The sequence below is a fragment of the Abrus precatorius genome, unplaced genomic scaffold (assembly GCF_003935025.1).
Source record: "Abrus precatorius isolate BTA unplaced genomic scaffold, Abrus_2018 Scaffold4, whole genome shotgun sequence".
Classification (NCBI taxonomy): domain Eukaryota; kingdom Viridiplantae; phylum Streptophyta; class Magnoliopsida; order Fabales; family Fabaceae; genus Abrus; species Abrus precatorius.
In genome coordinates this window covers 21398422-21415955 of record NW_020874384.1, presented here as the reverse complement: position 1 = coordinate 21415955, position 17534 = coordinate 21398422, and the positions used below count along the sequence as shown (strand labels likewise).

Below are 17534 nucleotides of genomic sequence, written 5' to 3'. Positions count from 1 at the left end.
TTTCAATTCAACTTAAACTATTTTTTAAACTTAATGTAAAATTAGAAAGAGTCAAATTCTTGTTGTTATTGTGATTTCTCAATTTATTGTCGGATGATATAGTTCTACTCGATACACAATCGGAAACTAAATATAGACATCTCTCAGTAAGGATTTAAATCATAATTGTGAATGATTAATCCTCTCTGCTGTACCCAACTTCTATTGATATTATGATTATTATTTAATGTCAAAAACATATACCTACATGTCATTTAGAAATCAGTTAACTGTGATGTGTGCAGTTATATTAAATATTTAGACAAAAATTTTATTTTTATAATAGTCTTAATTAGTTTGAGTATAGAGTAATTAGAATTCAATTTATGGTCACGTGTAGGAAAAGGTTTTGTTAGAGTAAAATTTTATTATTATTATAATATCTGCTTCATTGCATTTAATATAAATGTAAAATTAATAAATTTCTCCTTTTCTATTTGAAAATAAATTACAAATATATATATATATACAGTCAATATAATAATTATTAAAAATAATAATAAAATATAAAAACTAAAAATATATTTAAACTGCCGAAATTCCTCCTAGTGATGCAACTTTTATTAGTCATTTTGTTTTATTTGTCAAGAACTTTTGTTATTTTATAGCTTCTATCCTTTCCACGCCTTAACTAAAGTACGATAATAGACCATAGAAAAAGGTATGATACCCTTTTGACCCAAAATAAAAGAGTAAGATATCCTAGTTTGAAGTCCAAATTCTCATAAAATGGGGTTATTATTTTCCTTAACATGCCTGGTAAGTATTAAAAAAAACATGGGGTTAGATTAGAATTGCTAACCCTTCTTGACCCAAAAAATGAATTATGTGAATTCTTTATCAATTTCATAAGTAGTTCGATTCATGTATTGGTGGTTATCTTTGCAGGTTTAACCACCGATCAATTGGCGATAGACTTGAAGCAGCTGCTAGGTTCGGATTCTACACCCATACAAACTTGTCGTGCATGCACTTGCTTACGGATTGAACATCTAAGAATCAGATTTGGTATGAACAAATTACAATCTTACTTTATGGAATATGAATTAACTTTTTCTATGTAAGGTCGACGAAAAAAGAAACCAAAGGCGGAAAGTTGTCAAATAAATTCGGAACCCAATAAAATATGGCCAACCTGAAATATAAGAACAAAGATGTAGTGTTCAAGAATCAAAATCCAAGCCAAAAAGAGAGTGGCTTTCAACCTCAAACCAAGCTTTGGAATTTGGATACAGAGTCAACGCTCAGTTTCATTTACAATGTGTTAGGCAAAATATCAAGGGATAAGTCAGTTGAAAGTTTAAAGCTAATTAAAAATTTCACTAATATTTGAGACGTGTATGACACATTTCGATACATGTCCTACTAATGAGTAGTTGTAGAAAATAATTAAAATGAAATAATATCTTATGTTTTAAAAATTTGAATGTTAGTAAACTAGTTAATAGACTAGAACTAAAGGTATTTGATAAAATTAATTATTAGATTAATTTATATGTATGTAATGATATAAAATAACATAAAAAATAAATTGTTATAATTGTAAACATTATGCTATAATGCATCCTAGTAATTAATTGACTACAATAAATTTGTAACGTTAACAACAAAGATAAAATTCTAAATTTAAATTATCGTAAGTCCCTTTTTTACAATCAAATTTAATCGTAGGGTAGTTTCAATACCACCGTACTTTTACGTGTTGCATTTTATCAAGAAAGAAAAAAGGAAAAGGAAAGAATACAAAAACGGACTTCTACGCGTTGAAAAAAATGAGTCTTTTTATCATTGGAATGTTGAAAAGAATAAAATTTATACCGATCAAGATTAATTAATCTTGAGTATCAAATTTAGTGAAAAAAACATTTTTAAAAATATTTTATTAAAAATAATATTTATCAATTTAATAATTAAATTAAAAAATGTATAAAATAAATAAATTTATATTAATTAATATTTTATCACCTCACTATATTTTTAACATTTAAAAGATTACTTAAAATATATAAAAACAAAAATATATACATAATTTTTGTGATGATATTAAAAAATTAACTATTAAATTGATAAACTTTTTAAATTATTCGGTATATTATTTTATTAAATTTAATACTTGATTTTATTTGATTGAAATGTGTATATAATTAAATATAAAGATAATTATATAAGATGAATTTATTTTTTATTTAAAATATTTATTTTAATTAAATAATATCTATAGAATTAAAAATAAAAATCCATAAGGTTTGGTAACGGTGATGTGATGTAGACTCGTATTATCCAAAAAGAAAAAGAAAAGGTTAATATGAAATAATGAATATAAGGGCGGGGAATCTTCGGAAGAAAGAGTTGGTCCTACCCAACAGCCATAAAAGCCTGGAAGCAAGTATTCGCAATTCCTCTGTTATATTGCTCTGTTTTCCCCTCTACTCTGTCACACTCTGTTTCTCTTTCTCATTCGCCATTTTTTCTCTTTCTTTCTTGGCATGGCTGCGCCAAACCTCTCCACCCTCTCCAAACCCTCCCCTCTCCCTTTCAACGCCAACACCACCTCATTTTTCACCCTCCAAAACCCCACCCTCTTCCCCAAAACCTCTCTTTCTCACAAGACCCATTCCCCTTTTCCCCTCTCATGCAATTCCAATAACCCAAACAACACCTTCCCCGAAAAGCTCCGCGAAGAGTGCGGCGTCGTGGGCATATACGGCGATCCAGAGGCTTCCCGTCTCTGCTACCTCGCCCTGCATGCCCTCCAACACCGTGGCCAAGAAGGTGCCGGAATCGTCGCCGTCCACAATAACCTCCTCCAATCCATAACCGGCGTTGGCCTCGTTTCCGAAGTCTTCAACGAGTCCAAACTCGATCAATTACAGGGAACATTAGCCATAGGGCATGTCCGGTACTCAACCGCAGGCCAATCCATGCTCAAGAACGTTCAACCCTTCGTGGCAGGGTACCGCTTCGGCTCTGTCGGAGTGGCCCACAACGGGAACTTGGTAAACTATCGCTCCTTAAGGGACAAACTCGAAGACAACGGGTCCATCTTCAACACGACTTCTGACACAGAGGTAGTGCTCCATCTTATTGCGACGTCCAAACACAGACCCTTTCTCTTGAGAATCGTCGACGCCTGCGAGAAGCTTCAAGGGGCATATTCTTTGGTGTTCGTCACGGAGGATAAGCTGGTGGCAGTAAGAGATCCCTTCGGGTTCCGACCATTGGTGATGGGAAGAAGAAGAAACGGCGCTGTCGTTTTTGCGTCGGAGACATGTGCCCTTGATTTGATCGAAGCGACATACGAGAGGGAAGTGTACCCGGGAGAGGTTTTAGTGGTTGATGAAAACGGCCTTCAATCGCTTTGCTTAGTCTCTCATCCAAACCCAAAGCAATGCATATTCGAGCATATATATTTCGCGCTTCCGAATTCCATTGTTTTCGGAAGGTCCGTTTACGAGTCTCGAAGGAAATTCGGGGAAATATTAGCGACAGAGAGTCCCGTTGAGTGTGACGTTGTTATAGCAGTGCCAGATTCAGGGGTTGTGGCTGCGCTTGGTTATGCTGCAAAAGCTGGTGTTCCTTTTCAACAAGGGTTGATTCGGTCACACTATGTGGGGAGGACTTTTATTGAACCGTCGCAAAAGATAAGAGACTTTGGAGTGAAGTTGAAGCTGTCTCCGGTTCGTGGTGTGCTTGAAGGGAAGAGGGTCGTGGTTGTGGATGATTCGATTGTGAGGGGAACGACGTCGTCGAAAATAGTGAGGTTGATAAGGGAAGCAGGTGCGAAAGAGGTTCACATGAGGATTGCGTGTCCACCAATAATTGCTTCGTGTTATTATGGGGTTGACACGCCCAGCTCCCAAGAGTTGATTTCTAATAGGATGGGTGTGGAGGAAATAAGAGACTTTATTGGCTCTGATTCGCTTGCTTTTCTACCGTTGGATAGTTTGAAGATGTTGTTGGGCAGTGATTCTCCTAATTTCTGTTTTGCTTGCTTCTCTGGGAAGTACCCCGTTGAACCCACCCAACTTAAAATGAAGAGGTTTGGTGATTTATTGGACGATGGGTTCAATGGGGTTAGAAATCAGACGGAGCTGAAGATTGTTAGTCTCTGAGCGTTGTTTTTAGATAACATATACGGTATAAGGTCAAAGTCAGCACTGGGCTGATACATCAATCTCCCACCATACATCCAATCTATTTCACAAATCTGGATTCCCAAGCCCGATGCTTCATAATAATTATTGTTGGTTCTAATTTACAATTTGAGTTATTCAACGGACAAGTATTGATCTTCAACTTCATTTTTCAAGTTATCTAATGTTTTTTTACCTCTAAAAATTATGAAACATGGTATTTAAATCCTTTTTTTAATAGATTGGTAAGGTTAAGAGATTAAAATGGTATTTTTCTAATTTTAAATTTAAAAAGATGTTTAAAAATAGTGAGGTCAAACACTACTTAAGATCAGAAATTCATTTATATTTGCCTTATTCTTGCAACATGATACGCTACAAGGTAAGTTAGCAATTAAAATGCTATTTTGTAATTTTAGAGATTGTATTGATGAATACTCAAAATTTAAGGATTAATTTCAGATATTAAAATGCTTAATTCATTTCTTTTCGATACAGGCTTTTTTTTATTTTTTTTAGTATCTAATTATATACGAAGACAAGCTCTAGAGTGTATTAAGGTGGCGTGTCATCCATTTTTTTAACTTATCACTTTGAAAAAAAATAGCTTCAATGGTCAAACACTATTTAAGACCAGAAATTCATTTATATTTTACTTCATTACTTGCGGGTGTTCTACTAGTGGCAATGGACAATTAAATTTTCGTCCATTAAAAATTGTAATTTAAATTTGTCAAGGGTTTTTTTTTTTTTTTCGTTTTATATTATGTGCTGATATATTTTTAAAAGTTGCTTTTTTAATAGTTTTGAACTTGTGATAATTATTTTTTAATCATTTAACAATCATGACCCACGCCGTATTAAATAATCGATTGGTTTTGTTGCAATCGCATTGACCTTTCAAATATAAACTAACGCATTGACCTTTCATCTGTTCAACCGTTGAAGTGCAATTAATATATATTATAATGGATGGAATGCCACATTCCGACAACTTTCTTTACACGCCATATTAAGTTACAACTTCATTGTAATGAAATAATGACTCTTTAAGTATAAAAAAATTACCTAAGAAAATTGCGGATATCAATACGCGATAGTTATCCCAATTTGAAAAACTGCTGTAAATAAAATAGAGGAAAAAGAAAACACTAACGAAAGCCTCATTTTGATCTTGTTTAGATGTTTGTCTCTAGAAAATGTATCCACAAAGGCTTTACATTAGAACGAAGGCATGTTTACAACGTTTTTCAGCATATCAAATATCAAACACAATTCATTCGAGTCACCCTTACTAACTAGGACTACCAAGCTAGCAGCTATTCATGGACGGTGATACGTGTTCGATTCACTTTAACCCCACACTCCCTTATTCGTTCACACACCACTTCATTTTCAACGTCGCTTCAATAAATAAAAGAACCGGGTAGCTTATGTATTGAAAGATGGGTCAGTTCCAATCCGAATTCTCTAACCTAACCACCATCCTCACGACATAAATGAGTATTGGTATTGCAGCAAATAGACAATTCAAATGGACCCGAGCATGCAAGTTGGCATGACTCAAACAATTCAAGCTTACATTTCAATTGTCAATGTTTCATTAAATGATTTGTTTCAGTAGAAGAAGAATAATGCTATTGTATACGGGTTGAAAAAGCCAAAATCAATGATGAACAACTCCCCCAATGAAACAAAGCGAAAAGAATGCTCAAAGTTAACTAACCGGGCGGTAAGAAACAAGGTAGACATCAAAGACCCACAGATGTCTTTCAATGAGTCAGCAGTTGAGAAGAAAACGCTCTCATCAGAATCAGCATTGAAAACTAAATTAACTCCAAAATCAGCCATTTTCAGCTCTATCGTAAGCATTTGATTTATGCTTTGGTGCAAATGTAAAGCCATCTGGAACCTTGCCAAGTAACATCTCTGATATTCGTATCTGTGAATGAAAAGGAAAGTGTAAATTAAGAGGGAAAAAAAACTTTAGCTGATCATGAGGGCCAATATACTGCATTAAATTTATAGCCACGGTCTATTCCAGAAAACGATTTCATATTTTGGCAGGCTTATCGATACATTAGGTGCTATCCCAAACTTTCTCTACGTGCATTCATTCCTAATCCTATCTTGTCTAACATGTCAACAGTCCAATGCAACATTCTCGTCCTTAACTTACATAAACTTTTTGTACAACCCAAACATTGTTAACTATTATCCCTATTTGTTTAAATGAAGATAAAAGATTGTAATTAAAACGAATCTATAAAGTGTAAATAAATATTTACAAAGTGTTTTCAATCTACAAGCATTTCTCTAGCATCTACATCTACATCCTGTTTAATAAAAGCTATTTTCTGCTGTTTGAGGCAGCACACATCAGAAAATACCCCCAAGCAGTCATTTTCCCTTAAGCAATTAACAAAGAGACCCCCAACAGCTTGAAATAAAAGGGAATTGCATACCCAATCAGCTGCAGAGTCTGAGGCCATTAGTGTCTCAAGCTCATCACGACCATGGTAAGATGGTGGGCGCCAGTTTATTCGTTGTGGAACAACATCCAAAAGACCAACAGGTATATACCTACAAGTGTAGCTAAGCCATTCCAACAAGAAACGCCGGGTTGTCTCAACTCCTGTAGCAAAATATATAAAATATAAAGTCCACAATAGTAACTAAACAAGAAAGAAAATAGGCACCCTAAAACTGGGGAACAAAAACATAATACTTGCCATCAAAACTCCATTACAGCCTATATATACATATACACATTCTCATGAGCAAGTCAACAATTTTAAATCGCACTGCCCAAAACTATATGTTCCTAGTCCAAAAGGCCCCTCCCCCGATGCAATCATTGCCTACTTTGCAAGGAAATAACATGAACAAAAGCAGGCCTCATCTGTATAGAGAGCATCATGCCTTGCAAAAAACAATTAAAAACCTCCACCTGTTTTCGTTTTCAATTTTAGGTACCAATAGCTATTGTAATCATTTAACAACAGCAGGAAATAATTCAAATATGAATATATTACAGCTACTTCATCAATAAAGCTTACCTTTTGTGTCAGAACCCCAATGTTCAAGGCCAAAATTCACAAAATCCTTGAGAATATTTAGACGCTCGCCAGAACTGATGTCCCAATGTCTCTGTTCCTTGATCTCCGTAAATATCCAAGGCTGCACAACACAGTCATTAGTTGACACAATTCATGCAAAGAATGTTTGTCGAAGTCAAGCAACCATAATGCAGGCAATGAAGACAACTAGCATAAGACATGATACTCAATGACAAACTCCAATAAATGAGAGAACGGCCATTTGAAACAAGGCAATACTTACTTTAATCAGTGCACCACGAGCAATCATGCATGTAGCAAGTTCAGGGCATTTAGTTCTGTGGTTGTTCCAGTCTACAAATGAAAACACATCACCATTTCCCACTACTTGCAACATTTTAGGGGCTTTCCTGGCACATTGATATACATAGTCCCAGTCAGCAAGCTTGCTATATCGTTGTTGACGTGATCTACCGTGTATTGTCACGGCACTGACTCCCCAAGAGCCAATGTCTTCTATCAGAGAATCAATGCGATTCTTCCCTTCAAAATATGCTGTTCGTACCTGGCTCAATAGAAAAATGGGATGTACACATCTTGAGAAAGCTTATTAAGTTATTTAAAAAGCATGACAAGACTCGTTTTTTTGTGCAAAGGTGACAGGACTTGGTCCAGCATTAAGACTTCAGAGCTACAAAACAGAGGAAGCTATTAAGATGCTTACTGGAATTTGACACAAATCACTGTGTCAAATTGTATAGTGTTTAGCATGGAAAATACCTTGACAGTTATTGGTTTATCTGCTGTGCCTGAAGCTACTTCTACAATACTTTTCATCCGCATTGGTTTTGTTAGAAGAGCTGATCCAGCACCCTTATTCACAACGATATCAATAGGGCAACCCATATTTATATCAATAAAATCTATTGTACATTCCTGCTCTATTAGTTCAACTGTTCGTGCCACAGTATCAGGATATGCCCCACAGATTTGTACACCAAATAAATTTTCAGAAGAATGACGTCTCAGCAATGCCCATTCTGAGGCTTGACCCTAAAACAAAAGTAAAACATGACAAATAGAATGTAAATACAGCTTTGCTGTACAAGAAAAAAGCGATGGTTGGAATGTTAAGAAAAGTAAACAAAAAAGGACGATGTTAAGAGTTACCCAGAATAAAAGAGGGAGGAGAATTGGAGAAAAAAATAATCAAGTTCCGATCTTGGTTATATACATCATCAGTCCACAATTAAGTTTTGGAAAAGCATATGGAATTATTGCTTCCTAAATTAAGGACTCTGCATTCAAAGGCAACCCTTCAATGCAACATCGTCAATTTATAGGAGTATAAGTCGACTTGATAAATTAACTTTTGGGAAGAAATGACAAAGATACCAAATTAGGTTGGAGTTAAAAGAAATTCAAATCACGTTATACCAAAGTTTATTGAATCAAGCACTGCTAAAACTTTCACAATCACCATTACAAAAGGAAACAAACTCCAGAAAGAAAATATACACCATACCAAGGATGAAATAAAGCAATCAAATCAACCAGTAGAAAATCCATATAGGTACCTGCAAAAGATTTGTGCACATTGCCATTTCACCACAAGTTACATCCGCTCCTAATACTTTGCAAACTCTCCGGAAAGGGAGATTTCCAACAGTAGTCAAGGGCGCAAGATACAACTTCTCCCTGAAATCAATAAGCTTCTTTTCACGTGCATGCAACTTCAGGCTTAGATCGTTTTCTGGGGCTATAGCATCAGTTCCAGCTTCCTGTTCAGATTTTATGTCAACAATTTGCTCAGTAACACTCACACCTGTTTCAGCAGTAAGAAGCCAAGTTACACATACTATATCGAAGTCAAAGACAAAGAGCAAGGAAGTTGAAGTCAAAGAAATACTACAGAAGTCATTATATCAATCGTAACTAGAATTACAAGAGTCAAAGATGAAGGTATGACCTTCATTTTCTGTCTCGTGAGGACCACAATTTTCTGTAGTTTTTCTTCTCTTCTGGGGACAAAGTACATCAGATTTAAAATTTCCATCTATGTCATCATCTTTTATAGCTTCTGCAGGGCATTCTAACTTGGGACCTGATTCAGAGGTAACAACACAAGAGCCACTGTCATCAGACTGAATACACTTATTTGAACCAGAATCATCGCCATCTTTACTTTCCAAGTCATTCCTTTTTGATCTATGGGGCACCTACAAAAAAACAAGTGTGATTAACAAAATGGAATAAAAAACTGAAAATTAAAACAAAGTTACATCTGCAACAAAGAGGAGGCGCAAACAAGGGGAGGGAAAAGGCTAAAAACAAGGCATTTAGTACCTAGTACTTCAGCAAGGCGATTATGAATTTACACGTGTAAACATGTAAATGAAGATACACGTGTGCATTGAACCTAGGTTGATCCACCCAGTTTAGTTGCTGAATAAGTAAGACATAACTTTAAGTGCCTCAAACACGCATTACTAGTGTAGTTTGCTTCATAACGAATTATAACCAGTAAATGAAGATACACGTGTGCATTGAACCTAGGTTGATCCACCCAGTTTAGTTGCTGAATAAGTAAGACATAACTTTAAGTGCCTCAAACACGCATTACTAGTGTAGTTTGCTTCATAACGAATTATAACCAGATAATAAGTAAAATTGCCACAAAGACAACCTTATTGACTATAATATATTCCCCTTCAATAAGTAAAATCTTCATATTTGGCTGCATTTACTGAATTAAAAGAGAAATAAAACATAATAAAACGTAGATGAAGAAGCGACAAAAAGGAAGCATACCGAGAGGGAAAGACTTTTGAGTTGGGTATCAGCCTTGAGGAATCTCATCTTATTTTTCCACAAAAGCTTTTGAACATCTTTGCTCAATCCATTCACCTCGGAACCTTTCTTCAGACCATTCAGATTCGCAGAAGGCACACCATCATGGTGCGTACTTGAAAATCTACATGCTAATCCATAAGGACAAGAGCCTCCAGATTTAAAGAAGGGACATTCTCCCTCTAGATCACCAGGTTTCTGCGTTTATTAAGTGCCTTTGTAATTAGCGTTCATCAGTACACAAACAAACCAGTGCGGGATGAAAACAAATCAGTACCTGTGCCTTAAAGCCTTCTAAATCATGACTGAAACGACACTTGTCTTTATAAGGACAGGAATTAACATCCCCTGTCTTTGCAATTTCCGGACACAGGTTTCGTGCGGACTTTTGTTCCTGCAGAGTTAAAAAAACAACCTTATCTAAATCACAAGTTCACCACAATTGAAATGTCGCGTGTTCCAAATGAAAAAGTACTTCACCTGACGACGTTCGCGTTTGAGCTGGCGCTTAGATTTCTTCTCCTTCGCCAGAACAGAGGTTTTGTTATCGTTGGGAATGGAAACATCGTCATTTGGAGAGGAGGCGCGAACGGGAGGAGGGCGAAGGAAGTCCTTCTTGACAGGGGCTATGGCCCTGGCGACCATTTGCTCTGGGGTTTGCTCAGCCACTCCTTTACCAGACTCTTCCTCGTCCATTTGTTAAGGTTTTTGGTCGTGTTAAGGTTGTTGGTCTCAGGTTCGGCACACAGATAAAAATTGTATAGAAGATACTAGTTGAACACAGACAAGAGAAGAGTAGGGTTTCATGAACACTTTCACGTCAAAATAATATCTCTATCATTCCGTTAGGTCTTAGCGTTTTGGGGAAAGAAAATGAAAAAAAAAAATGCAAAATGTCAGAAGTGGGATTTGAACCCACGCCCTCTCACGAGGACCAGAACTTGAGTCTAGCGCCTTAGACCACTCGGCCATCCTGACACATGCTGTGCATTGTCGAATTGTATACAATCCTAATAAAAAGTGTTTTGATTAGTTTTTTCTTGGGAGCCTGAGCCCAATACATAACACAGGGAAAATATAAGCATTGGGCCTGGACCTGGTATGGAGGGGAGCAAATCGTATTGAGGGAAATTAGAAATATTGGGGTGGGCCTAGATTTGGGCCTCCGTTTTCCTTTTTGTTGAACGAAGTATCACTGACCGAAAGAAAGAGATATATCAGGTCGTTTAACCCGCCCAAGTGAAGAGTCAAGTCGGGTACGAGAACGTGAGATTATAAAGGGAATGGACGTGAAGAACCCACGTCTCATATCGGGAACAGAATCATCGAGACAGAGAGAGATCAGCACTCGAAAACTCTCCCAAGAATTTGAATTTCTCAGATCTATTTGACGTCGTTGCAGATCCAACAACGGTCATGGCTGCGTTCAGCGGTGATGAAACGGCACCGTTTTTCGGATTCCTTGGAGCAGCAGCTGCCCTCGTCTTCTCCTGTAATCGACTCCCTAATCCCTCTATTCATTTCCACGATCTCCTCGTTATCACTCAATTAGATCTGTATTTTTTGTTCCATTATTTATGTGTTCCTTTTTTTAATTTCAATTTTAACCAAAGTTGATCTTCGAATGCTCATAGCCGTTTATATCTTCTTTTTATATAATATATTTAGGTGAAGGTTATGCATTTTGATTCGATTCAGCTGTGCTTTGATCGAATTCCGAACAATTGATGTTGTATTCCATTAGTTATTGCAAATTGTTTAGTTTAATATATATAAAATCTGAATACTGATCTGTGATTAAATTAAACAGAATTATTTCATGAACAAAGAGTCATTCTTATTTGCGTGAAAGTGATTGATCGAGCTTTTTGGTTGTTTAGCGTAACAAAAATGTGCAAGCTTCTCCACTATTCGTCTTTTCCCTTATTGTTTGAATTGTCGATAGGTATGGGAGCTGCGTATGGCACAGCGAAGAGTGGCGTTGGCGTGGCTTCCATGGGTGTGATGAGACCCGAGCTGGTGATGAAATCTATTGTTCCTGTTGTCATGGCTGGTGTTTTGGGTATTTATGGCCTTATTATTGCTGTTATTATCAGTACTGGTATTAATCCGAAGGCCAAATCTTATTACCTCTTTGATGGTTATGCACATCTCTCCTCTGGTCTTGCCTGTGGCTTGGCTGGGCTCTCTGCTGGCATGGCTATTGGTATTGTTGGCGATGCTGGTGTTAGGTATAACCCTTCTACCTTGTTTCTGATAGATATATGAATTTTTAATTTTTTATGTTTAAACAGCTGCTGCTGAAATTTGCTTTTGTTGAATTGCATAGTGACATTCAACTCTATTCATTGACTATTTCACACGTATATTTATACATTATGTGTTTTTAGTGAATCAATCAACGATTCAACTTATTATGGGCATATATGTTGTGATATGATTTTCAGAAAGTACAGTTCAATATGTCTCTAGCCTTTTCAACCTTCTAATGGCATATGATCCTTCATGGAACATATATCTATTTGCCTTTACTACCATGTATTTGTTGTTGAATTTGACACGAGAATTTTCCTCTTTCAATAATAACAATTGAATCTATCTCTTCTGCAGAGCCAACGCACAGCAGCCAAAACTTTTTGTTGGAATGATTCTCATTCTCATTTTTGCTGAAGCTCTTGCACTTTATGGTCTCATTGTTGGTATTATCCTGTCATCTCGTGCTGGCCAGTCTAGAGCTGACTAAGAAAGGAGCAGTGCTGCAAAATATTCTTTGATAATCCATCTGTTTTAACCTCCTTACAAACGAGGTGAGGGGGTAATTATTAGTTGTTGCGAGGTTAGTGATGTTCGAACAGCATTTGCAGGCTTTAACAATTGTGTGAAAGTTCAATCCGCCATTTGTGGTGTTTGTTTGTATAAGTAGGTCTATCTTTGCTTAATAAAGCTTCTTAAGCTTCCTCTTCTTTTTTTTTTTCTCTCTCTCATTGATTTTATTATGCCATATCATCTCTGACCTTCTATATATTTTTTGGGCTGCTGAAACTGATGCATGTACTGATATGGCTCGCAATGAAACATTTTATGGCGCGTTTCATGATTTTGGTAAAGCTGTTTTTTGTGTTATATTCTTATAATTTGTGTTTAGGGGAAAAACGAATCTAATTATTGATAATGAGAACATGACGTGCGTGTTAATACGGGAGAAATTCCAGCGGTATGCAACTAAAATACAAAGACATTAATTACTAACTTCACTTAGAGTAAAGTAAATACATACCAGAAGCTTTGCTAGTTGCTGTTTTGTCCTTGATTGTAATTTTCAGCTTCAGGAACCTTTTGTGCTCGAGTCTGGTTTAAATTGTTTTATGCTTCTGGAAATATTTGATGCAGGCAATTTCACTTTGTAGTTTTAATATTTCAGAGTTGGTTTATTGTTCAAGATTTTCATTAGTAATTGATAAAAATAAAAGCATATTTTGAAATGGCACAATCACTATCACTATGTTTGGTGTCATTGAGTTCAGGGAATGACTTGACTTAAAAATGATAAATTTTGTTTACAATGATATAAAATAATAACTGACTATTATTTTCAAATGCTTTTTATTTATCGGAACTAAGAAATCTATTCGAAATTGATGTAAGTTTACTTAATCTGACTCGTAATTGTTAGAAGCATATCCACTGTTATCTTTTCTCTTATAACCTTCCGAGTCCTTACAAAATAATATTCTTCCTTAAGAAATAATGCTGCCTCCTCTTCTTTTATTTCGCAACACTTGGTATTTGGAGAATGATAATGAGTGTTCATGCAATACTGGTTAATCAAAAGATAAGTTTTTATTATATTGAATACCCATCAAACATTAAAATATCCTTATCAATCTAAATGGTCACCGTTCAACAAGGCAACCCTGACTACTACCGCTTGCACGAAGTAAACAAATTAACTATAAACATTAAATAACAGCCTTAATCAAATTTTTGTAGTTAATGATCATCAGCTACTGATATTAATCGCTATTCGTTAGTGCATACATTATTTTTCTCTTAAAACGTATTAACTATGAGCATGAAATAATAACCTCGACCAATATTAGTGTTTTTGCAGGTATCGTGAATGATGTAAATTATAATTTTTAATATAATATTGTTTGTGTCTATTTATTTATAAAATAAGTTTTTTCTAAATTTTCAAATAATTCTTCAATCTTGATCTAATTTTATTACTTTGTTTTTTATTAACCTCATGTATATATTTCTTGACCTTTAGTATTTTTATCCATTTTTGTTTATTTATCGACTTGGAATTTTTTCTTCGAGAAAGAATGAAAAAATAAATCCAAGTAATATATGTGAAAGAAGTACATATTGAGTCTTCTATACAGAAAAAATACACAGAAACCACTAACTCTACCATGTTATGGATATTCTCAAAGTAAAAAATATTGTTTCTTCTGAAAAATGCTATGGTCTATATATATATAATGTAAATATTAAAATATAATTGAAACATGAACATTTATAAATTAATGAAGTAATTGAATTTAAACTTTGGTCGTGACCCAAGTCACATATTTATTTATTTATTTTGCCAAGACCCAAGTCACGTCTTGACTTCTTACATTAGCACTTCTGTTGTTATTTTTTTTTTAGCCAACTTCATAGAGTTGTACGAGATGACAAAAACATACTCTTTTCAGAAAGCCCAATTATGTAGTTAGTCTCTTGTCAATTAAGGTTCCTCACTAATCGAGGCTCAGCCCATCAACTCTGTATTTTCATTTACAGGTTGGTACAAAATATATAATTGATTTATATATTAATTTCCGTATCACAATTCATATTACCTTTGATGACCAAAAGAAAAAATCACATTACATTTATGTAAACCTGCAAAGTAGTTTAAAATTATTAATTAAATTATAAAATCCTATACCAATTAATTTGTGCATTTTATAATTAGTAGATTTGAAACAACTAGGGGTATAAAAAATAAAGTGATTTTCGTTGAAAACAAATGATAAAATATAGACATTTGCAGAGTGTGTATGTATATACTCCTTGTTTTTTCAGATGGAACGTAATTTTTCTATAAGTACTTTATTTGCGGAAAAATTCTTTATTTCAAAGAAGAAAAATAGTCAATATTTTTGCATTGTTATATAATGTCTTCACTGTATGGGTGAGTAAATTTTTAAAATAAAATACTATTTTTTTCTCTTAAATTTTTTTGCGCAGACACATGCAATAAGTTTGTATGAAAGAGTTTATACAAATTAGTGTATGACTCTTTTCAGCCACTTTTATCTTATTTTAATAATATTTTTAGTATAAATTATTAAAATAAACTTTATTATTAAATTGATAACATACTCATGGTTTAAAAAATGTTTATTAAAATTTATATATATATAATGAAATAAGATATGCCTAAACGCACCTAAAATACACTTATAATGGTTCTACCAATAGCTTCCGCCCGCAGGCATCGTGTCCGATGTCAGGTTCCAACCAAGCAGCAGCTTGTGGCGTGGAATGGTTGATGACCTGAAAAAATTAGGACATTGTTTCATTTTATAGAAAAAGTTAGAACAAACATCACGTCCATTACAGTTACAGGTTCATCTGTTCCTAAGATGAGGTGGGTCATTAGATTCTTCACCATATTTTCTTGGACATTGCCTGCCAAATCATAAAGTTTCAATACATGCATTTTCTATTGTTCCCTTTATGTGACTCACCCTTCTTACTTTTCTCTCCTTTTTAAATAATTTCTAGCTCTGCATTTGATGAAAGGGGCTTTAAAATAATTTTATTGCATATAATGCAATTTCGCTATTCCTCATGTATGTTCGTTTTTGGAAATTAATTTTACCAGTTCAAAATCATGTTTTACCTTCACATTATGTTTAACAAGTGAAAATATAAATTTTTTAAAAATCATACTCCTAGTTATAATTATATTAAATTAAAATTCATAAAATGTTTATTTATTTGACTTTTTTTTATTGAGAGGAATATGGTGGTGGCTTCTACGTGTACCAGTACTTGTAAATTTCTTTCTATGACAAGTTGTGATATATTTCAAAATTGTAATAAAGGGCTCATATCAATTAACCATCTTGGCCACATTGTAACCATTGTTGTGAACACACGAAATCTGCTTTAAGTATGGTGCATAGTTATGTGCTTAACACGATCGAGAGTGTTGCGTGCACAAAAGATGCCACTTGAACACTATTTGTGGCCACAATCACTTTCCCATTGATTTTATTTATTATTTTTAATTTTATTATAAAATTAATTACATTCTTAAATATGATTTTCAAAATTAGTTAAACATGATTAATAATTTTATTAAAATTAAATTTTATTAATTGATAGCTTGAGTTTCTATGCTAAATGTTAAAATAAAAATCAAGTCGTTTAGATTTTAATGAAAGATAATTAAATTTTAATAACTAATTGTGATGAGATTTCTTTTAAATTTGAATGTTCTATGAAATTATTAATTCATGTCTTGAAAAAATAAATTATATATTCCAGCAAAAAAAATACATTTTTAAAATTAAATTTATTAAATAATTTAAATTTAATTGAAATTTTATTTATATTTTAAACCATCATGTCCTAATTTAAATTACTTATATTTAGTGATTGTCATATTAGGAGCCCTTTAAAACTGTGGTGTTCTGGATAGATTTCATGAGTTCTTTACTGAATTAAAACTCAATTAACATTAAACTATAGAAAATCAGTATAGTAATGTGTAATACATGAATTTATATTATGTTTAATTGAAAACAAAATATTAGATATAAATGATAGTAAAATTATCATTTCACTCTTTCAAATTATAATACGAATACTTTTTTAGAATGTAATAACATAAAAATCTAACTAATAAATTATGTGATTTCACGTTAACAATGAAAGGAATACTCTACAAGGTACAATTGACTATTAAGTATAAAAATGTTAATAAGTAGTTTAAGAATACCAATTAAAAATAAATATTTTAAATATTAAATAATAAAATTTATTTCATAAAGTTTAATATAACCTTCAAGAATTTTTTGATAAATATTATTATTTATTAATTTCCAATTATTATTGTTGAGAGACCCACTAATTGGCAAAATCCTTTGTTTATTTGTCACTTTTATCACTTGCCGTCATGCCATATTAAATATTCCAAAAAGCCAATCATAAGAACATATTTTACTGAAATGGATGGAATTTGAGGATGCTTTTTAAGTTTTGATTTGTTCAGAAAACGGAAAGGAAAAAGCACAGATTGGCACTAATGTTAGGTACAGAATTGAAAGGGTGTCAAAAGTAAAAATAGGACCCAATGAAAACACTATATTTTTTCTTGAAGCAAACTTACGTAACATCGCATTATTTTTAAGCATTTTATATTATTATTTAATTAATGACGTTCCTACAT

The 17534-nt window shown here is 33.8% G+C and overlaps 3 protein-coding genes and 1 non-coding gene across 5 annotated transcripts; 2 read left to right on the top strand and 2 right to left on the bottom strand.

Annotated features, from left to right (window-relative positions):
* Positions 1 to 2392: 2392 nt before the first annotated feature.
* LOC113865151 (amidophosphoribosyltransferase, chloroplastic-like) lies at positions 2393 to 4364 on the top strand. Its single transcript, XM_027499534.1, has one exon. The coding sequence runs from the start codon at positions 2526 to 2528 to the stop codon at positions 4149 to 4151; it is 1626 nt and encodes a 541-aa protein (XP_027355335.1). The 5' UTR covers positions 2393 to 2525; the 3' UTR covers positions 4152 to 4364.
* Positions 4365 to 5329: 965 nt separating this feature from the next.
* LOC113864438 (tRNA-dihydrouridine(47) synthase [NAD(P)(+)]-like) lies at positions 5330 to 10928 on the bottom strand. 2 transcript variants are annotated; one of them, XM_027498139.1, is made up of 10 exons: positions 10562 to 10928; positions 10359 to 10475; positions 10043 to 10279; positions 9201 to 9450; positions 8809 to 9056; positions 8012 to 8284; positions 7515 to 7796; positions 7232 to 7352; positions 6638 to 6807; positions 5330 to 6114 (listed from the first exon to the last, which is right to left on the bottom strand). In XM_027498139.1, exons 1-10 carry the CDS (start codon positions 10775 to 10777, stop codon positions 6016 to 6018), a joined length of 2013 nt encoding a protein of 670 aa, XP_027353940.1. In that variant the 5' UTR covers positions 10778 to 10928; the 3' UTR covers positions 5330 to 6015. The 2 variants fall into 2 exon arrangements, with proteins under 2 accessions (XP_027353940.1, XP_027353938.1); XM_027498137.1 differs by having other exon boundaries at positions 5487 to 6114; positions 9177 to 9450.
* Positions 10929 to 10975: 47 nt separating this feature from the next.
* TRNAL-CAA lies at positions 10976 to 11059 on the bottom strand. Its single transcript has one exon. It is a non-coding gene; the product is annotated as a tRNA-Leu (tRNA).
* A 328-nt stretch (positions 11060 to 11387) lies between these two features.
* LOC113864510 (V-type proton ATPase 16 kDa proteolipid subunit) lies at positions 11388 to 13203 on the top strand. Its single transcript, XM_027498310.1, has 3 exons — positions 11388 to 11573; positions 12027 to 12312; positions 12692 to 13203. Exons 1-3 carry the CDS (start codon positions 11498 to 11500, stop codon positions 12822 to 12824), a joined length of 495 nt encoding a protein of 164 aa, XP_027354111.1. The 5' UTR covers positions 11388 to 11497; the 3' UTR covers positions 12825 to 13203.
* Positions 13204 to 17534: the final 4331 nt, after the last annotated feature.

Excerpts from the sequence above, each read along its gene's own strand:
- LOC113865151 (XM_027499534.1), top strand. The coding sequence starts at position 2,526 with ATGGCTGCGCCAAACCTCTCCACCCTCTCCAAACCCTCCCCTCTCCCT.
- LOC113864438 (XM_027498137.1), bottom strand. The coding sequence starts at position 10,777 with ATGGACGAGGAAGAGTCTGGTAAAGGAGTGGCTGAGCAAACCCCAGAG. Across the intron at positions 10,280-10,358 it reads TAGAAGGCTTTAAGGCACAG|AAACCTGGTGATCTAGAGGG; the intron begins GTACTGATTTGT and ends TAATAAACGCAG. Across the intron at positions 7,797-8,011 it reads ATAAACCAATAACTGTCAAG|GTACGAACAGCATATTTTGA; the intron begins GTATTTTCCATG and ends CTATTGAGCCAG.
- LOC113864510 (XM_027498310.1), top strand. The coding sequence starts at position 11,498 with ATGGCTGCGTTCAGCGGTGATGAAACGGCACCGTTTTTCGGATTCCTT. Across the intron at positions 11,574-12,026 it reads AGCTGCCCTCGTCTTCTCCT|GTATGGGAGCTGCGTATGGC; the intron begins GTAATCGACTCC and ends AATTGTCGATAG. Across the intron at positions 12,313-12,691 it reads GTTGGCGATGCTGGTGTTAG|AGCCAACGCACAGCAGCCAA; the intron begins GTATAACCCTTC and ends TCTCTTCTGCAG.